This window comes from Stegostoma tigrinum, chromosome 16, assembly GCF_030684315.1.
Source record: "Stegostoma tigrinum isolate sSteTig4 chromosome 16, sSteTig4.hap1, whole genome shotgun sequence".
Lineage (NCBI taxonomy): Eukaryota > Metazoa > Chordata > Chondrichthyes > Orectolobiformes > Stegostomatidae > Stegostoma > Stegostoma tigrinum.
Genome location: NC_081369.1, coordinates 33,140,196 through 33,163,869, shown reverse-complemented (window position 1 = coordinate 33,163,869; position 23,674 = coordinate 33,140,196). Strand labels below are relative to the sequence as shown.

The 23,674-nt window shown below is 40.5% G+C and overlaps 1 protein-coding gene across 10 annotated transcripts in view; it reads right to left on the bottom strand.

The window, feature by feature from the left end:
• znf536 (zinc finger protein 536) overlaps positions 1-23,674 on the bottom strand; it is a 567,201-nt gene that overhangs the window by 322,302 nt on the left and 221,225 nt on the right. For all 10 annotated transcript variants that reach the window (XM_048546813.2, XM_048546812.2, XM_059651688.1 and 7 more), the window contains one exon: positions 1,811-3,985. In XM_048546813.2, coding sequence (XP_048402770.1) covers positions 1,811-3,983 — 2,173 coding nt within the window. In that variant the 5' untranslated portion in view covers positions 3,984-3,985. The remainder of the gene's footprint in view (positions 1-1,810; positions 3,986-23,674) is intronic.

The window sequence follows — 23,674 nt, the reverse complement described above, 5'->3', positions numbered from 1 at the left end:
ACGTCCTAATTAGGTCTCTTGGGTTGAAATGACATTTTTTTTGGCTGGAAAGTCTCTGTACAATATTTTCAATGAGACCTGTTGATTATATTTACCACCGCCAATGCTGTCATCAACGAAATTCTTCTTATCAATGCTACTATAGCTATCACCCTGAATAGAATGCAGTCTTGGTAACAGAAAAAAAATCTCTAATTACATTTACAACTTACCCCAAATTCCAAAAATGCAAAGTGGTTTCTTTCATTATTCAGACAACATGAGCATAGAACAACAAACAAGATTACAATGAAAGAACAAGAGGGGAAATAGACAGCACAGGGAGCAACACCTCCTTCCAGTCAATTATAGGGTAACATGGATGGTGAATAGAGAAAGTTTGACAAAGCAGACTATCTCACACCATGCTTCACACCACACAATGAAAATGGAAGCATGGGAGTAGAAGGTTATTAGATGTGTGGATAAGAAAATATTTAAATCAAAATAAAAACAGAAAGTGTTACTGAAACTCAGAGAGTCTGGCACCATCTGTGGAAAGAGAAACAGTTAATATTTCAACATCCAGTGACTCTTCCTTGGCGATAATTTTTGAAGAGTCATATTAGATTCAAACCATAAACTTTGTTTCTGTCTCCAGGGATGCAATCAGACTTGTTGAGGTTCGCTGTCGGTTTCTTTTTTTATATCCACAGTGCTTTTTAAAGTACAAATTTTGGGGTGAAGTTGTCCTTTGACCAGAATGGAGAATGAGTGAAAGCAGATCAATGGTTTATCTCACACCTTACCTGGCTTCCTTTTCAATGAAGTCAACAGAAAAGATATTTGTGCTTAGTATAAAATGTTTGGGTCATTCTCCATCATCTCTTTTCTGCCTTTACTGAAGACCAATTTTATCCCCAGTAACTTTGATTTCATAATGCAAATGATGGAATGTCCTAATGTTCAATTTGCCCAGAACATTGTGGTACAGTGGTAAACACTGCAATGTTCCCACACTTTACCTTCCATTGCAATTACAAACCTCTTCATTCATGATTACACATGACTTATTTAGGAAAGAAACAGCAACATAAAAATTACACAGTTAAATGAAAAGCTGTAGTGTATTCATCACATTCACCCCAGCAAGTCCCTCTGTCAGTCTCTACGTATTTTGCAGCATATACATAAAAATACTTCTGATTTGGTTTGGTGGCTGATTTACACCAAGATATTGAGTGAAAATATATCTTCCATTTGAATTGTCTATTTTAAAATTGTAATCACAATAGATATAGGTAAAAGAAAATATACAAAAATCTATATTATGAATTATAAATGTTGCTTGTCATAAATATTCAAAAGTCAAATATCTCTGAAGCCAAATAGAAATCTTAACATTTATTGTACTCAGGAGAAACACACACATACCTCATAATATTCTTCAAGAAATTCAACTCCCCCATGTGTGAGATAATTGGCAATCAGTGCATTTATTTCAAATTGCAAGAGAATGGGCATGGACCAGAAGTAAACGGGCTAACCAAAGGAGACAATTCACTTGCAGGTAGGCCCAGGCAAGTGAAGAAGTGTTTAAAATCAATTTTAAAATGGCTATATCCACTGACAATGTGCCAGCGGTTGATAAATTTTGATAATCATAACAACATTGTCAGTGAGAAAACATTAAGCTTTCGACTTTCAGGACATACATTTCATCACAGCTGTTGAGTGACAATTATAGGAGAAACTTCTTTCAGCTCAATATTTTTGATGCATATTAAAGGTAACATGAAAACTGTAATGAGGAATAGCATATTTATGTTACCTGACGAAGAAGGAGAAGATGGGTTTGGACTATCTTCTTGTGTATTTCCAGTTATGGAGAAGCCACCTGCAGTTGTGTTATCCTCAGTTATGTTGGATGATCCTGGTGTAGTTGACCTGCTAACTGATTGCGAATCTTGGTCACTTCCAGATCCACGTCGCTCATCCAAAGCAACCTGGACAGCTTCATCTCCGGGTTTCCTTGCCTTCTTATGCACCCTGGAATGCACAACAACTTGATGATAGGTTCGAAATACTCTGCCACAGTCTGGGCATTCAGTTGGTTTTTCTTTCACATTTCCATGGTTCTGTCCTAATCCAGAAATTTTATATTCCAGACCTTGATTCATTCCTTGTGACATAAATTCTCTGCTTCCCATTAAATCATCTTTACCCAGAACTTCATTCAGGTTACTTCTTCTGGTGCTTTGAATCAGGTCACCATCTAGTTTCTGCTTTGATTTTTCTCCAGACGCAGAAATAAATTCTCCTTTCTCCTTATCAAAATTGACACCGGCAGTGGTCAGATTTTCTTCCTGACCAGGGTGCAGGTGCTTCTTTGGCAGCACTGCCTGCTCCATTGCCATTCCTCTTGTCACCAGCTGCCAGGCCTGGTAGCTGTTTACTGGATCAAACTCTGCCACCCGGGCTACTGCCTGCAAACGCTCCATGCAGCTAGCCTTTAAAGGAGGTGCCAGTGACAGACATCCCAATAAGGAACGTTTTTCTCCTTCCACCATACCACGGGTTGTGCTACTCACAGGTACTAATAGCTTTCCAAGCATTTCTTTTTCCTTCCGTGCAATTTCTGCTTTATTATAATGAAGTTGGCTTTGTTCATTCAAGCTCAGTTTATCAGGCGATAAAAAACCACTCTGTAAACAAGACACGTACGCTGAATAGACATTGGAGTGGGAATCTTGCACCATATTATTTAGAGTCACAGGCACCTCTGGATCGCTCTGAGTTGTGTTCTTTACAGCTAATTTGTTAAGATGCACCTTCATGTGGTTTTTGAGAAACCAGGGCTCCTTGAATCGTCGTCCACAAATCTGACAGCTATGTTCAAAAGAATCCTTGTGCTTTCTCATGTGACCTTTCAGGAACCAGGCCTGGCTAAAGATCTGACCACAGACTTCACAGCGGAATTCATTACTGGGTTGTTCTCCATTTCCACTCGACCCTTGACCTGGCACTGATTCAGCAGTTATGTGTGCTTTCTCCACATGGCTGATCAGGTCTTCCTCTTGAGAAGCAGCAAATTCACAAAGGGTGCACTTGTAAGGTTTGTGGAGTATCCGAATATGGCGGTCTAACTCCTCACGTTTCTTAAACTTCCCCTTGCAAAATGTGCACCTGAATCCCACAATAGCAGCCGCTGGTTCTTCCTGTGCACCTGTAGGCTTGGTAATACATATTGTATTAGAAACATCAGAACCACTCTGACTGGCTGGTAAAGGCAAGTTGCTGGGGTTAACAACAGCTTGATGCTGCTTCCCATCAGCTCTTGGCTGGCCTAAGCCACTTTTCATTTGTTTATCCCTCAGGATAGCCCTTTCTTCTAGCTCATGCAGCAGCCTGTTTTCTTCTCTGACCCTCCCACGACCTTTTCCAAGATTCCCAAGTTTGTGAGTCCGAAGATGAATCTTCAAGTTACCTTTCTGAGCTGCTCTGTGATCACAGTAAGGACATTTGAATGGTTTTTCTCCGGTGTGAGTGCGCATGTGGAGTGACAAAATGCTGTTAAAACGAAAGCGCTTACCACAAATGGGGCATGGGTACTTTCTGGATTTTTTTGCATCATCTTCTGTGCCATTTATCTGTGAAATTATGCCAAGGTTCTGTCCATTTAAGAAATGCTGTAAGTCAACTCTCCCATTCAGACCCAAGTTACTGTCAATGTCAGCATGCAGCTGATTTGCCGGCATGGTCATTTGGCTGTTAATTGGCTGGTTGGCTGCAGTCACATGATGCTTTTCATCGAATGATATTGCTGCTTTGTCCTCAGGGGTCTGTCTGGCCTGGAGTTCTGGAAAGGCATGTCCCAGTTGAGTTGTCAACTGATGCAGCTTCTGGGTTATTGGATACTGGCCGTTCAATACTGGTTTGCTGAGTGGGACATCAGCTTCAGGCACTGCTGAAGATACACCAAGGCACAAACTTGCTTCCTCCATTCCTAACGTTGAAAACAAAAGGTTTGTGTTAAATAATTATAGCAGCTTAACATAACGGAGAAACATTGTTACTCCACAAAATTGCATTTTTATTTCAATAATAAAAGTTTCAATCTAACATTATACAGGTTTCACAGCTCCATTTCTGGATTCTAACAATATAGAACAATGAACCGCTTTTATATTAATTTCACAAAGCACAGATAAAACAGCCAGGCCTTAATTTCAAACCATCAAACAAAAAATATTCAATTATGCTTCTGTAAATTCAAGTTTAACATTTGATTTCCTCCTTATTATTCTCTTGATTATTAACATTTGCAATTCTGAATAACCGATGAGCCACACTGAATGATTCTCTATTTTTGCATCTACTTTATCCAATTGTATACCAGTTTATTATGCTTAGCAAAAATGGTCTGATACTTTCACTTCTTACTAATTCTGCACCTTAAGGTTATATTATTTATTTCAGCATCATACAACATATGTAAAATACTAAAAAGAGAAGTGACTGAATTGTTGTTGTCTTGTTGTCTCATTCAGAACAACTGAATTTCTATAATGAAGTTAGGTTTCTCACTAAAAATTAGAGAGTTTTGTTTTGGTTAACTAATATATTTTAAAGATTTATCATTGGCTCCAGTAACACATGATTATAATCATAAAATGGGTATTTGCAATTAAACTTCAAAATGTTATTTTAAATTTAACATGAAATGTATCGATATTGTAAGAACCATGTAGTTTTGTTTTCTGTTTTTTTTAAAATCTTCGGACAAAAATGAGAAAGAGCTTTTGTAAAATCACTTTGAAAGACTGGTTGCAGTTTTTAAAAGCATGTAGCTGATTCCTATGGCAGGCATTGCATAGGCAGTTATTTGAACAATCAGTTAACTGAGGTTTGAGTTGCAGATGAATTGAAACTGAGGAAGTGCATAGATGCAGCTTCTGCTGCCCACAGGAAGTTGATGATATGTGGACCAGTTAGCAGTTACCAATGAGAAAGAGCTTTTTGTCCACCAACAAGTACGTGATTAGTTCTCAGGGAACTCAACAATTTGGAGCTGGGAACAACTTACACTAAGAGAGAAGTGTTTAGATACTCCCCTGCACAGGAACAGTTTCTATAGTCTCAGCAGCCAAGCCGCAATGTAAACCTGAGGAAAACCATGTATATTTCCTACAACAGTTGTTGCTAGCTGTGACTTTCAACTGATAAATCAAAGACCGTTTGTAAGGGAACCAACCACCTTGTGTCTCTTAACATCCCATGGAAGCAACAAGAGTAAGATGACTGAAGCAAAGTGCTAGACAGTGGAAGAGGCAAAAGGATTGACTCAACAACAGAACCTGGAAACAAAGGCTACTGAACTGTCTTTGCAATTTTTCCCCTCTTTCCATTACAGTTTACGCTGTCTGTTTGTCTATCTATATGCATAGGAGGGAGTTTAAAAGGCTATTAGAATTTTAATTTGTAGTGTTATTTGCCAATGGTTTATAAGTGTTTACCTGTATCAAGAGTCTATTTACGAATAATAAATGGTTATTCTTGATGAATACAGAAAACTGATCCATGCTTTCTATCAACCTTCACTTGGAAGTCAGGTAAGATGGAGAACTTTACAAAATGTTTAACGTTTGTGACGACTGTTAGAAAAATGGGGTTTGATTTCCAATGTAATATCCCAATGAGTTGTAACAGCTAAGATCACAAATGTTTGATAATACACAAACATTTTTTTCCTTTACAAACAGCTAGCCACATTTCAATGGGTATAAAAGAAAATTATCTGGAACTTCACACTTATTTTTAAACAGAGGGCATCATAATTTCTGTGATATAAACATCTCACATACGTATGGACACAGCTGCTACACAGAAAGTTAAAAGACCATAGTGCATCTTACACTTTTTCAATTCACAGCCATTTGAATACTGTCAGGCAGACCACCTTCAGGTGAAATATTTACACAAGCACCACTTTGGTAGTAATGTCAAAATTCCACAGAACTGCTGCATGTGTCCAAGTCCTTACATGTCCTTGCTCTAAATAGTTTGGTCCACTTTAAAAAAGACCCATGACATATTAAACGCTGCAAATCTTGCTAGTGCACTAGACAGCTGATATTATGATAAACCTCTGTTCAGGGTCATTAAGCAGCTGAAAACATTTCAGCAAAAAAATAGACCAACAAATTAAGCTTACATATTAGCCCAGAGGGTTGCGATACTGAACAAGAACATTTTATTTTCTGCCTGCTAAAATCAACATTGTGGATGTTTTGAAGTTTAAAATAACAGTGGCCCACAAATATGCAGCATCTCAATGAAGTTTATTCTGTCGCACAATATACAGCATTAAATAAGGTTCAAAGAGTTATGATTTAATTGGTAATGTGCTATGCATTAGAGAATGCTAAAACTAAACTAGGTAATCCTAGTTTGAGAAAAAAAGACTGAATGCTAAGTTTAACACAACTATGTGTTATGCATTAATCTATCTACAGCTCCTGCTTCAGATCAAATCCCACATAGCTGGCATACTATTCTGAAGATCTAATATTATTCCAACAAAAAAAATGCTATATGAATTCAACATAAAAAATCTGTTCACATCCACACTTCATAGCCCTATCCCTCCATGCAATTGGGAAGATGAACATATGGGCTGCAAACATTAGGACAGTTCTGTCATATTGCCAGCATAATGCTCGGGTCCTAAGATGTGATGAACAGTGTCAGTTTTCTCACTTAGCAGCCTGGCTACAAACTGATCAAACTTGCCACATATGCTGGTTAGTGACTTTGAGTGTCAGCAACAATCAGAGCATGAACCTATATAAGTAGCACCGAGTGTCCAACTTTTAGGTGACCATCCAGTACATATTTCACTAATCACAGGTAAATTCATTACATTGAAATACACGTTGAATAGCATTGTTTGGAATTTTCCACACAATGAGAAAAAAATTTAGTAACGTAATTAGATGGCTAACATTTACCATTTCAGATCTATCCCTATGTTGGTTTAAAAAGCCCTGCAAAAACTTCAGAAACACAAATATGTACACATCTTATATTTAAAATAATGTTACATTAAAAGAGAAGCATTTCTCAGCAAACATTTGTAAGGAAACTCTGAATGATTCAATGCAATTTAAACTATGCATCCTAAAATTTGGATAGTTCCTGGCAATAAAGATTGATTATACAAATCTTCTTCATTATAACATTATCTATTATGAATTTGTAATTACAGGTTATAGTAATACATTACAGTAAATCACACAAGACAGTTAACCCAGTGAGAACTCAAACACTTTTTATTTTCTTCCATTATAGTTTAATAAATCTTGTCTTTTTTTAAACCAATTTCTCCTCTTTACCGAGTCAACATTTTGCTGGCTTCACTGAAGTACAACTGGAGAAGGCAAAGGAGAGGGAATGCAGGAACTGGGTGGTGTCGGGCTCAATTCTGTGAAGTTGAAACTCAATAGAACTTGAAAAATGGCAAACATGATTTGGATTTGGAAGGCCCACACCTATTTCTGGAGGACACCATCGTTGATGGTGAAGAAAAGGGTATGTCATGAGTTGCACAAATGAAACTCAAATCTCCTAAATCTTTTGAAAACAATGTAGAGTTTACCTTGACCCAATTTCTTGTTGTCCAATGGCCTAACTCATGACTTAAAGCATGAACACTTCTGAAGACATCATCAATATGTGTAAGTCTTGTGTACTATTGGGAAAACTAAGCACTTGAACTCTAAAGCATTCTTTTTGAAATTGAAGTTGATAACTGACCTCAAGGAACATGGCTTTGCAGGCCAGAGAACAACAAGGTTTGCCTCCATGTCTGAGTTCCCATAAATTCAAGGTACAATATATTGAAACATGTCACTATCACAGAAACCTAAGGGATCCACAACAAAGAATCATTCCATTCTACTAACATGCAGGTTGCTTGTAAATATAAGAAGGTCCTCATGCTCCTATGTGGTTTACACCCAGAGTCTGTCCTGCCCTCTTTCATTCTGAGGCAGTCACACTCTTATATGAGTTGATGGTTCTGAAGAGTTTAATGTTCGTGCTACTACAGCTCCAATCATTCCACTGATGCCAAGAATAGTCAGGCAGGTGTGGAGACAAAGAGTTCTACTCTAACTTTTGGAGGAACCAGCTGTATCTGTACCATTCTCAAAAGATGCCTGTTCAAAAGTAGTTATACTTATTGCTATCATTCAATAAACTTTCTTGTTATCTGAGAAGGGTGCTTCTTCTGTAAGTATTCTTTGATGGTGTATCTTGTAAATCAAATCACTAGATAAACCCAAGTTAAAGCAAAGACAAAGGAAGATTAGTAGCAGTAAACTATCAAACAACTCTAAGACAGGAGCAATTACTGATGCAAGGGGCAAATAGAACATGGTACCAAGAGTGGTCACCCAAGGACATACCACACAGTGACCACAACCTTTCCAAGCTAGACTCATTACAGCATGTGTCTGGCTACTGGGCTAAAAAGGTGGTTGCCCTGTTATTGGCCAACCAGAGACAAAACCCCAACAACATAACAATACCAGCCACCTGCAGGAGAGGACTTTGATTGAGCAGACTTTGAGTTGTAAAGATTCCATTCAAGTAACTTCCAAAGTCTTTGAGAAAGGACTCTAGTACTACAGAATACAAGGATACTGGGGACAGTGATGGTCTCCTGCATAAGTGAGTACAGTGAAAAAGCATTCACATTGAGAGACAACAAAGGAGTCTTCTCATGAGGTGGAGGTGGAGGAGGATGAGGAGAAACAGATGGCACAAAGGCAAAGCACCACAAGAGAAACTTCAAGGGGGAAGCCCCAAGAACCCATGTCTAGATCTGTACAAAAGTGCATTATTACCAGGATGTCTTAATACAGACAGACAGTGCTCCTACCAGCCATGGTTAATTTGTAGCACCTCAGCAGCAAGTGCATGACAAGCCATTGCCACATGAGTGTTCAACAATTTTCCAGGAGATGCCCACCTCCAACAAGTGTGAAAGTCACTTAATGTGCACTGGCATCACATTGGCAGAATTCCAAACCATCAGTATCTTGGGGTCACCAAAGTTCAGGAATTAACCTCGAGATTTCTTACAAGATCTTCCCAAACTCACCTCATTACTTATACACCTCACCCCTGTGGCAACCGGCTCATTGTACCTCTATTTTGCCACAGGCAGGAGTGCTCACCACCGATATTCTCTGTCAACTGATTGGAGGTTCCGTGTGCATGGACCACCATGCTACCACACTGACTTCTGATTGCAGAAAGACCCTGGAGGCGTACGCAGCAGCAGAGAAACATGCACTGAATATAGCTCATCACTATCACAACGTCACAGGATTTCTGGGTGCAGGCACCATTCCAACAGGAGCTGTGCACCAGATTAAGCATAGTCAGTCTGGAGCTGCCCTAAACGGTTAGTGTGAATTGCCCCAGACATGTCAGATAGAGGGAAATTGGCAAGGCACTTTGCAGACAGGTACCTGGAGGTTGTAGTGGATGGGGTGGTGTTCCATCTCTTTCAGCTTCAACAACCAGTTATCTTATGTTTTCTGTTTCTCCTCATTTAACTGATTTCTGATGGCTTCCCCTAAAAACATTGATAAGCCGTGCAGATTTTACACATATATCCATTGGGCCCATGATGTGAAATGCCTGCCTCCTGACTGCAGTCCACTCCCTCACCCCAAAACTGGTCTGAGGTGAGCAGGTGCAACTCTAGTCCAGCCTTGCCTCCATAGATTGAAAATAGGTTCACTTGAAATCGAGGTGGATCTGCCAAATCAAGAAATCTGCTAACTCGAGCATGCTGACCTGCTCAGAGAAATCTGGCCCAACAACTAAACATGATCCCACCCTAACTGTACCCCCAGTAGCGGTTACTGGATATTCATCAATCAAGTAAATTCAGGCATATATTCCCCTCTCTTGCCTAGGGTATGTACATATACCAATTTTAGCACTTCTACTATCCCCTATGGAATTTGCTGACCAGCAGCTAAATTTGGGATTTTCAAAGTTTGAAAGGCTTAGCTTTTCTTTTGGTATAGACTTCTAAAATTGCTGGGAAACCATTGAAATTCATAGTTTAAAGGAATGAATTTCTGAATTGTCATATTGAATTTCATAAAATGCAGCCATGGCAAATTCACAGAAACTTGAACGCTGACATTACATTTGACCTTTCTGCACCCTAAACTTTATATAGTGTCCAATTCATTATTGCTGGAGAACAACAGCTTTATGTCTGAACATCTGAGTTTAAGTCATGGGACTGTTCCTCATTCAAGCTAAGGTAACCAATGCAGACTGATCTTACGGATTCTAAACCAAACCGCTACATGAAAATACTAAAGATAGCAGAACACTGCATCTTCGCTGGAGACATCAAACCTTGCCCTGTAATAAGAGCCTCCTGTTGATTTAGACAGAGTTGCATTATTCATGGATAAACTGCGCACTCTCACCCTCTTAGTTGAAGGAAGACATCATGGAGATTAGAAAATAAAACGAGACTTAATTGGAGCTTTTCACAACCACATTATCAAAACATTTTACAGCTAATGAAGTGCTTTTGAAATGTAGTCATTGTTCTAATGAAAATAACAACCAAAGTGAACTGCAGTAATGATATAAATTATACTTTTTAGTTTTATGAAAAGTTGAAATGTGTTTGTGGACAAGCAAAATTAAGTGCACAGAACTACGTAGTTCTCCATTTAAAGGCACTTTCATTACTACATTTTGCAGCATAACATTTGTAATTTTCCAGGCCAATGCTGTAGTTTTAAGGATTACAGTTTTGAAGATGATTCCAAATTACGACACCAGGCTATTATGCATTAAATAACTTTTTAAAACAATTTTATTTTCTTTTACCAAATTTTCTCCTATTCTTCATCTCCACTTTCTAATTTTAGTGGAATGTTGAGCACAACAGAATTCTGGTGTCGATTTTTCTAATTCCAACACTTCACAGTAATGAGTGAGAGGAATGGGTTTTTCAGTAGGGAATGCACAGAAGCCCCCAGGCAAGAGGATTACAGCCGCTTTTTTTCCTCCCCTTTTCTTACTCCAAAGATCCCAAACTCAACTTGTTAATGGGCCCACCAGTGCCTTAATTGGTCAGTACTGATCATTGACCCTCACACTTTCAAACTGTATTTAGCTAATGCTACAGCATTTTAAATTCCACTTTTATAAAAAAAATCTGTAAATATTTAAATATTATTCATTAATTATTAGTTAACTAATACCACTAAACACAGCAGGTTACAAATATGTCATAAAATAAAAGCAGCTAATTAGAAAACTCACACTATGATAACTGTTGTGAAATCCATTAACATTCATATTTAAAATGAGATGGCCTATTTAGTTCAATTAAAATACCAAAATTTGTAAAATTTGCAATTTAAAAAAATGCAATTTTGGATTTGGTGAAGCATGTCCAGAAATGAAAGAACATCTACAAATTCCAAATATCTCTCAAAGTCAGATTAATTAAACTCCTGGATTCTTTATCACTACCCTAGGATATCAGTTTTTGTACTGATTGGTCGATATTATCAAATCCACTTGCATCCAATTCAAAACTGACCAATACCGATTTACATGTAAATTTTAAATGTCTTGATTTGTCCTTCTTCATTTCAATCACATTTAAGATGCCTCAATATAACCCTATGCAAATTGTATGGAAAATAAAATTAGTGTGAAATCATAGAGAAACACCCATTTAAATGCAAGTTACATATCGTTGATGAAAAGTTCTGTTCAGCATACAGCAGTAAAATGCAGAATTCTTGTTTTCATTACTGACTCTACATATGAAAAACCACATCTTATTTTACAACAAACCTCTTCTTCCAAAATGATTTCACAGAGCAGGCACAGGCCCCACACCAACTGTTTATTGAGTCGTTGAGATGTACAGCACGAAATCCGACCCTTTAGTCCAACTTGTCCATGCTGACCAGATAGCCTAAATTAATCTAGTTCCATTTGCAAGCATTTGGCCCATATCCCTCTAATCACTTCCTATTCATGTATCCATTCAGATTCCTTTTTAGATTTTGTTATTGTACCAGCCTCCACCACTTCCTCTGGCAGCTTGTTTTACACATGCACCACCCTCTGCGTGAAAAAGTTGCTCCTTAGGTCCCTTTTAAATCTTCCCCTCTCACATTAAACCTATGCCCTCCAGTTTTCCCTACCTTGGGGAAAAGACCTTGACTTTTCACCCAATCCATGCCCCTCAGGATTTTATAAGCCTCTATTAGGTCATCCTTCAGCCTCTGATGCCCCAGCCTATTCAGCCTTTCCCTGTAGCTCAGACCTTCCAACCCTGGCAACATCCTTGCAAATCTTTCTTGAACCTTTTCAGATCTAACAAGATTATTCCAATAGCGGGGAGACCAGAACTGAACAAAAGTGTCCCAACCAATGTCCTGTATAACTGCAACATGACCTCCCAACTCCTACTCGATGCCCTGACCAATAAAGGCAAATGTACCAAACGCCTTCTTCACTACACTGTTTATCTGTGACTCCACTTTCAAGGATCTATGAATCTGCACCCCAAGGTCTCTTTGTTCAGTAACACTCCCAGGACCCTACCATTACGTGTAAAGATCCTGCCCTGATATACCTTACCAAAATGCAACACCTCACATTTATCTCAATTAAATTCCATCTGCCACTCCTCAGCCCATTGGCCCATCTGATCAGGATCCCTCCTCACATTTATGCATTCTAGTGTAGAACATTTTTCTCACACTTTATCATCACAGAGCAACATAAGAAGATGTATCTTGAAAATAAGTCAATCACTTCACGAAAGTTTACGCATGTGATTGATGCTTGAGGGAGCTCAGCAGACAGTCACTTCAATGAGAAATTAATTCAAAATGATGAAAGAGTTCATGTGCTTGTGACTCAAAATGTAAAATCTCTGATAATAAAATATGTTACTATTAAAGTTGAAATAGAGATAATAAGTCAAGGCTTTCAAACTAGCATGTCTGACTGAAAATATGCAATCTATGATGAAAATAGAAAAAAATGGAGCTTGGTAATTCAACAATCACAAGAAATGGATCACATTTTCATAGCTCACAGAGTGATATAGACCCCACAGCAAATAAGTACTTCTGAGCAGCAACATAACATGGAACTATGCACAACTGAAAACAGCAAAGCACTCAACTAGAAACTACAGCAGAGTCCTCATAAAAGTCACAACACATAACATAATTCGCGACTCCCCAAATGGAAGATTTAAGTTAGTGACAGATGGCACTGTAGGCAACTTTCATCATGCCAATCAATGCCAAAACAATCAAAACAAAATTCAGAATTCTGCATTGCCTTGATCTGATGAGACAAAGAAAGACAGAAACCGAAGTGAGCATTATTCTTATGAAATGGTTTCCTCTCAATAAAATGAGCATGATGCAATTAAAACAGACACTACAATGCTACATTCCATTTTAGAAAGTACTGACACATACCTTTGATCCAATATTATTCATTTGCACTCAGCACAGACCTTCCCTTTTCAAAAAAGACAGTAATAAAAACAAAACAAAATAAATGGGGAAAGAATGTGCAAACTCTTTTTCCAAAATGTTACCAACAAAAGGACAGACAAGCTACATGCAACGAGATGGTTCATACAATTGAAAAAAACAACTAAACTGCAAATATCATATTATACAGTGGTATGTGAGGTGTTAGACCTTCACAGGCTGAGATGAAAGCTGTGACATAGCTTCAATACTGAAGAAAATAGGCATGAATTCCTGGAATGGACAGAAGAATTATGGATGAAAACAGCACGAAACAAAAAAAAGCATTGCTAAAATCTACAACAAGTATTAAATCTCAGCCCCAGTAATGGCACACAGCTACTACATGCTCATGGGAACAAAAACACATGACACAATAATCCTTTCATGTCAGTATTAACGTACAGTTCGGAACCCGGTCAACATTGGTAAAAGCATAAAGATCAATTTCATGTAAAATCAGTAATTTGATATATAATAATGATAATAATAACATGAACAAACTATGAAACACAAATGAAGTAAAAAGATAACAAAATGTTCCCTTGGCAAGCACAGATCACTGGACTGAAATTTCGACAGAACTTAAACTCAGGCAAAATTAAAACAATCCATTAGTGCTGAGAATGTGAAGAAGAGTTTGTGTCTGGGAGGAAATAGGCTTGAGCTCTCAATCAATTGGCCTTCCTCAATCAAACTCATTTATGATCATTTACATGAAGTTTCCATAACTTCTGGATTTTTAACTTATCAAATCACAACTTATCAGTCAAAAATAATTGCTAAAATGTAGCAGCTCTTTTCATGTTTCCAGTGGGCATTGGGCACAGAGGCTGTGGAACACCCTGTGGCTCATCACATGGGGTCAAAAAGATTTTAACACCTAGGCCTCAGCTACAAACGGCCAGCCTGTTTTCCACTAGTTGACCATTGGAAGGTTATGACACATCAAGCAGCAGAAAATCATCATCAGGAAATTAGATGAGTGTTTAGAACATGATCACAGTGGCATTGCCTTACACACAAGAAAACAAAACAATAAACTAATTCACCCACCGGAGCTTCTTCTAGGCCGATCATTTTGTACCAGTTTGTCCGGGCAAGGAAACTCCTTTGGCCTCCCTAAACGTGATGTGAGTTAAAGTGGTAGATATTATTTATCAACCTGCTCATATGTGTTATGACACATCTCTGCAGCAGGTGGGACTTACTGTAACCATTGCTCCTAATGTGGCCTCCCCTACTTCGGCGAGACCAAGCATTGACTTGGAGACCATTTCATAGAGGATCTGCGCTCTGTACATGACAAATGACAACACCTTCCAGTCGCCATCCATTTTAACTCTTCCTCCCACTTCCTGGGTGATTTATCCATCCTGAGCCTCCTCCAGTGTCACAATGACACCACACGCAAACTGGAGAAGCAACACCTCATATTAGGCCTCAGGAGCCTACAGCCCAATGGCCTAAACATGAAATTCACCAGCTTTAAAATATCCCCAACCCTAACCTCATCCCATGTCCAACCCTCCCTCTCATCCCCAAATGACACAACCTGCCCATCTTCCCTCCCACTTATCTGCCCCACCCATCCCAATGACCAATCCCCACAACTCCCTACCTGCATTCACCTATCACCATCCCACCTACCTTACCCAGCCCCACCTCTCCTGTATTTCCCAGGCGTCTTCCCCCTGCCCATTTCTGAATAACGGGCCCCGACCCGAAACATCAACTTTCCTGCTCCTCTGATGCTGCCTGGCCTGCTGTGTTCCTCCAGCTCCACGTTATGTTGTCTCTGACTCCAGCATCTGCAGTTCTTGCTATCTCTGAGGGAGTTAAATCTCCTGCAGGTTTCTGGAGTGATTTTCCATTTAAATAATATTCTACTTCTCCATTCTTTTTGTAAAATTGCATAACATCATATCTTCACACATTATTCATCTGCCAAAATCCTTACCCACTCACTTACCCTGTCTATATCTCTTTCCAACTGTTATGTCATCCTCATCACTTTCCTCTCCACCTATTTTTATATCATCTGTAAACTACATTCACTTACCCCATCTGAGCCATTAGTATATGTTATAAATTGTGGCTCCACTGATCCTGTGGCACAGCATAAGTTACAGATTGCCATTCTGTTTCTCCCAACTCTAACTCTTCTATTATTTAGCCAAACATCTACCCATGCTAATATACTACTCCAACACTAGGGGTTCTTATCTTATTAAATAGCCTTATCTGTGGCATCTCATCATATACATTCTGGAAATCTAAATATATTACATCCATTGTCTATTATCCCATTACCTATCCTATTTGTTACTTCTTATAAATTTGTATAGCGTGATTTCCACCTTCATGAAGCCACGATGTTTCTGCTTGATTATATTACATATTTCTAATTGCTCTTGCTCCTACATCCTTTACAATAGGCTCTAACATTTCCCCAGTAACAGATGTTAAGCTAACTGGTTGACCTGTGTTTGGTCTTCTTCCATCTTTGAATAAGGTAGCCATATTAGCAGTCTTCCAATCTTCTGAGACTTTGCCAGAATCTAGGGATCCTTGCAAGATTATTATCAGTGCATCACTGTCTCTGTATCTACTTCATTTAATATCATAAGATCCCACCAGGACCAGGGGACTTACCAGTGTTTGGCCTCAGTAGTCTCTCAAGTATTTTTTAAAGTACTGGTTATTGTATTTATTTCCTCTTCCCCTTGATAATTTGGTATTTCTGGAATGCAAATAGTGTCTCCTACTGCAAAGATTGATGTAAAGTATTTACTCAATTCCTCTGCCGATTACTCCTTTTCTACTGTCATTTTCCCAGCCTCATGTTGACTTTGATGACTCTCTTCCTTTTTATTTATTTAACAAAGCCCTTGTTTTCTATCTTCAAATTTGATGCTTCATGTCTACTTTATCTTTTTTGGACAGGTTTTGAAGCATTTTAAAAATTCCCAATCTTCTGTCTTACCAATAATCTTTGCCACATTGTATGTCATTTCTCCAGTGTGATGCTATCCTTAACTTTCCTGGTGAGCAATGTTTGGTTTATCTGCTTCCTAAGATACTTCCTTCTCAGTGGATATGAAGGCCACAAATTCTTTTCTCATTGTTCCTCAACTACTTTGCTGCTAAAATCCTCCCCCATTTCATTCCAGCTAGTTCTGAACTCATTCCTCTGTAGTCACCTTATTTAGCATAGAACACAGAACAGTACAGCACAGTACGGGGCCTTCAGCCTACGATGTTGTGCCGGTCTATTATCCTACAAAGATCAATCTACCCTGCATACCCTACATTTTACTATCCTCCATGTACCTACCCAAGAGTTGCTTAAATGTCTCTAAAGTATCTTACTCCACTATCACTGCTGGCAGCGCATTTCACAAGCCCACCACTCTCTGTGTGAAGAGCTTACCTCTAACATCTCCCCTATAGCTTCCTCCAATCACCTTAAAAGCATGTCCCTCGAAATAGTCATTTCCGCCCTGGGAAAAATTATGCCCCCTCGTAATAGTCATTTCCAACTCAAAGTTCTCACTCCCTCACTGAATGCTAAATTCTACCACGTAATGGTCATTGTATTCTAGGCAACCTTTTAATCTGGGATCATTTATTAAACCTGCCTCATTTTGCATCACCAGACCCAAAATATCCCTGATTGGATCCATAGCATCGTGCTGTGGAAACTGTCCTGAAACATTGTGTGCCATCTTCCTTGTGGCTACCTATGATTAATCTACTGATCTTTTTTTCAAACATTTTTAAAAATTTATTTTCACTCCTACAGTATAGCTATTGTTAAGGGTGCTTATAGACTGCTCCCACCAGTATTTTCTTCTTGTTGTTATTTCTTATGTCCACCCATATGTAATTTGCACCATTCAATCCAAGATCATTTCTTGCTGTCATACTTATTTCATCTTGTACTAACAGACTGACCGTACCTTTTCTCCATGCCTCTTGAAATAACTCCAGAAAGGCCAGTATCGTGTCACCAAGTTACCCTTTAGTTATACATAGTTCATAGTACTCAGCTAGCTCAGAGCTGGCTCTTAGAGTGAGCAGAACCCCTAATACTCCTGTTCGTATCTGTCAGCCTGGGCTCCCTGATCGGACCAGCGTTAACAGACCCAATCAGGGATCTAGTACTCTGATATCCACCTGGCTGACCTCATTCTAATCACTAAATTGGTATTTTCATAAAGTCAGATACCCCTGAATATTTTATTCCCAGCTTTGATTTCCTTGTAACCATGCCTCTGTTTTGGCTTTAAGATTATATCCATTAACTTCTATTTGTGCCATTAACTAATTTATTTTGTCCTGCTAACTCTGTGCATTCAAGTAAATAGCCATTACCTTTTCCTTTGTATGACTTTTTCTCACCATTAACCCTATTTGTTGCTGTCTCTCAATGTTTATACACATTACACCTTCCTATCACACTCTGGGTATTGTTATTCAAATTGATTCCACAATGCTGCCACATCCTTTTACTCTGTAAATCTAAATTTCCCTTCTCCCAACCTTCCCCCATTCTAGTTTGTTGAAAGTTCTGTCTACAGTCCTAGTTATTTCATTTGCTAGGGCACTGATCTCGGCATGATTCAAATGAAAACCACCCTTTAGAACATTACTGGTGTCAGTGCCCCATGACCGGAAACCAATTCCAACCATACCAATCTTTGAACCATGCATCTAATTCTTTCACTTTACTAACTTTATTATATATCAGTATGCCTGTATCTCAGGTAGCAATCCAGAGAATATTATGTTGGAAGGTTCTGTTTTTCAATTGAACTCCTGAATGTTCAAACTTTTTTCAGCAGAAACTTCTTTCAAGTCTTAGCACTGTTGTTAATGCTGATGTGGACAACAACAACTGGGGGAGCCACCCCTCCCACTCAAAAATTCCTGTCCAAACCCAACTCCATCCTGTAACATAATAAAATGTGAGGCTGGATGAACACAGCAGGCCAAGCAGCATCTCAGGAGCACAAAAGCTGACGTTTCGGGCCTAGACCCTTCATCAGAGCTGCAGTTCCCATTATCTCTGATACCATCCTGTAACACTTTTCTCTCCAAGATGCTTTCTGACCACCTTCAGTATTCCCTAAATGTTCTGTTTTAATTTCAAGAGTGAAATTGAGATCAATTTCTTCATGGAAAGTTGGTTAGAGGTTTGTAATTCATTTCTGCAAAGGGCACTCACTGCTAAAACAAGAACAGAAATTGCTGGAGGAACTAAGCAGATCTGTCAGCCTCTGTGGAGAGTAAGTAGCAATTAATGCTAGATCAATTGTTAATTTTAAAGCTGAAAATTTTCTGTTATGTCTAACAGTCACTATACCTTAAAAGAAATCTCATGATATTTTCTGAGGGTGAGCTAAGGGTACAAAATCCTTATAATTCCTCAGCTATCTTGCCCTGGGGAGTATGTGAAATATGGTACATTACTCAAATTAGGCTGTTTTGTTGTAAAGTATGAGCTTAATAACATTCCAGATCTTTAGTGGTATGAGAATGTAATGTTTTTGTTTTATAGGTGGCTGTAATAAATGTCTGTTGGATTATTCAATACCACAATATCTGTAATCTGTTTCTTATGTTTTGGGAGATAGCATAACCATTGGCACATAAAATAAAATATCCTGTTAGAGGAAAACTCACACCATGGCTAGCAGTGGTGGCCATGTGTCAAAGGCTCCAAGATCTGGCTGGCAGATATTTTGAAAAGTAATTGAACACCAACTAACCAAAAACTTTGGACATAAGAGAATTCAGACAAAGCAACACTCATTTCTCCCTTTCAGCTGCATCATTTTCTTTGTTTGCAGAAAACCATTTAAATGTGTTGATAATTGTCTGACCACCATGGAAACAAGTAGCGATCATAATTCTGTAATTTCTTGGGTTTTTTCAGTTGCCACTTGAATTTCTGAAAGGTTATGTTGTATAAACCTTAAATAACAAGGTGTAGAGCTGGATGAACACTGCAGGCCAAGCAGCATCAGAGGAGCAGGAAGGCTGACGTTTCAGGCCTGGACCGAAACATTACTGGGCCCATTAGAGAAGTACCAGAAATAGACACGAACAACACAGTAGATATGACATATATGAATGTTCAAAAGTCCTTTGATGAAATAATGTCTAATGCATACAGAGTCAGGGGTCAGATGGTAGAATAGATTATAAGATGTCACAAAGAAACAGGGAGGGTAGCATTTGAGGGAAATTTCTCAAACTGCTGGAAGTGGCAAGTAGTGCCAGGAATCCATATTAGGATCACTACTGCTTACCAATAGATACTTATTCAGAGTATTGGTAGAAGGAGTATTTTTAAAGAACTAAATATGGTGGACGAACAAAGAAATCTGGAAATACAGATATTAAAATTTCTAAAAGTTGCAACAGGTAGATAACAGAAAAAAATTTTTTAAACAAAATACTGCAGTTTATTGCTAGAGGAATAGAATCCAAAAGTAAAGAAATCATATTCCATTTATATAGAAGCTTGCTCAGGCCACACTTGGAGCACTGTGCACAGTTCTTATATTCATGTACTGATGCACTGAAGGGAGTGCAGAAAATATTTACAGGATGTTATTAGAATTGAGAGGATGTAGCAATCAGTCAAGAAGGAGCAGGCTGGACTGTTTCTTGCTGTACGAGAAATCTGTTAGATGTTGTCAAATCTTGAAGCAGTTCAATAGGATAAACAGTGACAATCGTCTCCACTTATGGTAGTTTCCAAGGAGGTATAAATATAAGAAAGTTACAAATGGATCAAATCAGGAATTTTCAATGGATTTCTTCACTCAGACAGTGCAATTTTTCCTCATTTCCAGTTAAGTGAGAGGTTGGGCTTGTGAGGTATCTTGCCATTTCCACTCCCAGGGAAACTCACTCAAATGCATGCCTAACAGCTGACTGGTAACAAAGTGTCAAGCTGGATGAACACAGCAGGCCCAGCAGCATCTCAGGAGCACAAAAGCTGACGTTTCGGGCCTAGACCCTTCATCAGAGAGGGGGATGGGGAGAGGGAAATGGAATAAATAGGGAGAGATGGGGAGGCGGACCGAAGACGGATCTTCTTTTCTCTTCATCTTCGGTCTGCCTCCCCCTCTCTCCCTATTTATTCCAGAACCCTCTCCCCATCCCCTTCTCTGATGAAGGGTCCAGGTCCAAAATGTCAGCTTTTGTGCTCCTGAGATGCTGCTTGGCCTGCTGTGTTCATCCAGCTTGACACTTTGTTACATTGAGTATAGGAGTTGGGATGTCACGTTGTTCCTGTACAGGACATTGGTTAGATCATGTTTGGAATATTGTGTTCAATTCTGGTTTCCCTGCTATAGGCAAGATGTTGTTAATCTTGAAAAGTTTCAGAAGAAATTTGCAAGGATGTTGCCGGGTTTGGAGGTTATAGTCTGTAAGGAGAGGCTGATAGGCTATGGCTATTTTTCCCAGAACATTGGAAGCTGAGGGATGACCTTACAGAGGCTTATAAAATCATGAGGGGCATAGATAGGGTGAATAGCCAAGGTATTTTCCCCAGGAGGGGAAATCCAAAACTAGAGGGCACAGGTTTAAGGTAATGCGGGGCAAGATTAAAAGGGACTGAAGGGGCAACTTTTTCACATAGAGGGTGTTGCATGTATGGAATAAAATGCCAGAGGAAGTGGTGGAGTTTGGTACAGTTACAACATTTAAAAGGCATCTGGATGGGTATATGAACAGGAAATGGGACTAGATTTAATTTAGGATATCTGATCTGCATGGATAAGTTGGACCGAAGGGTCTGGTTCCATGCTGTATCACTCTATGTCTCTATGACCCCAGATTAACAGCCCCAATCAGGAAACTCATATTCTATGAGATCCATTTGGCTGACTTCATTACAAACACTACATCCTTCCCCTCTAAGTCCAAGAACACAGGCGTTTTGGCACCAGTTTAGTCTCCTCCAAGATAATAAAGTGTGAAGCTGGATGAACACAGCAGGCCAAGCAGCATCTCAGGAGCACAAAAGCTGATGTTTCGGGCCTAGACCGTACATCAGAGAGGGGGATGGGGTGAGGGCTCTGAAATAAATAGGGAGAGAGGGGGAGGCGGACCGAAGATGGTGAGAAAAGAAGATAGGTGGAGAGGAGAGTATAGGTGGGGAGGTAGGGAGGGGATAGGTCAGTCCGGGCAGGACGGACAGGTCAAGGAGGTGGGATGAGGTTAGTAGGTGGGAAATGGAGGTGCGGCTTGAGGTGGGAGGAGGGGATAGGTGAGAGGAAGAACAGGTTAGGGAGGCAAGGACAGGCTGGGCTGGTTTTGGGATGCAGTGGGGGAAGGGGAGATTTTGAAACTTGTGAAGTCCACATTAATACCATTGGGCTGCAACTCCGCCCACCGCCGACGGATCTTCGCCCACCGCTGAAGACAGCGGCACTCCACCCACCACCGACGGAACCACGCCTACAGCCGACACCGACGGAACCCCCCCCCCCCACAGCCGACGCCTACATTGCTCCGCCCACAGCCTCCACAGCCAGTAACCCCAGAGAAGACAGCCACACTGAGCCCTGCCGAATCTTCACCATCCCCCCAGACATCCCATTGACTGAGGATGAACGGTCAGTCCTAAGCAAGGGGCTCACCTTTGTCCCCCTCTACCCACACATCAACGAATACCAGTCACGTTTGGACATACAGCAGTTTTTCTGCCGCCTGCGCCTGCACGCTTACTTCTTTAACCGGGAGCCTAACCCTCCCTCCACTGACCCCTTCTCCCACTTCCAACACAAGTCCTCCTCCTGGACACCACCCCCAGGCCTCCTACCCTCCCTCGAGCTCTTCATCTCCAACTGCCGTCGAGACATTAACCACCTCAACCTCTCCACCCCTCTCACCCACTCCAACCTCTCCCCCGCAGAACGGGCAGCCCTCCGCTCCAACCCCAACCTCACCATCAAACCCGCAGACGAGGGTGGCGCAGTGGTAGTATGGCGCACTGACCTCTACATCGCTGAGACCAAACGCCAACTCTCCGACACCTCCTCCTACCGCCCCCTTGATCGTGACCCCCACCCTCGAGCACCAAACCATCATCTCCAACACCATCCATGACCTCATCACCTCAGGTGACCTCCCACCCATAGCCTCCAACCTTATTATTCCTCAACTCCACACTGCCCATTTCTATCTCCTTTCCAAAATCCACAAACTCACCTGCCCTGGCCGACCTATTGTCTCCGCCTACTCCTGCCCCACCAAACTGATCTCCACCTATCTGGGCTCCATTTTCTCCCCCTTGGACCAAGAACTCCCCACCTACGTCCGTGACAACACCGACGCTCTCCACCTCCTCCAGAACTTCCAATTCCCTGGTCCGCAACACCTCATTTTCACCATGGACGTCCAGTCCCTATACACCTGTACTCCGCATGTAGATGGCTTCAAGGCCCTCTGCTTCTTCCTGTCCCGCAGGCCCGACCAGTCTCCCTCCACCAACACCCTCATCCACCTAGCCGAACTTGTCCTCACCCTCAACAACTTCTCTTTCGATTCCTCCCACTTCCCACAGACAAAGGGGGTGGCCAGGGGTACCCACATGGGCCCCAGCTATGCCTCGCTCTTTGCAGGTTACGTGGACCAGTCCCTCTTCCGCACCTACACAGGCCCCAAACCCCACCTCTTCCTCCGTTACATTGATAACTGTATCAGCGCCACCTCTTGCTCCCAAGAGGAGCTTGTACAGTTCATCCACTTCACCAACACCTTCCACCCCGACCGTCAGTTCACCTGGGCCGTCTCCAACACATTCCTCACCTTCCTGGACCTCTCTGTCTCCATCTCAGGCAACCAGCTAGAAACTGATGTCCATTTCAAGCCCACCGATTCCCATAGCTACCTAGAATACACCTCCTCCCACCCACCCTCCTGCAAAAATTCCATCCCATATTCCTTCACCTCCGCATCTGCTCCCAGGATGAGGCATTCCACCCCCGCACATCCCAGATAGCCGCGTTCTTCAAGGACTGCAACTTCTCCCCCTCAGTGGTCGA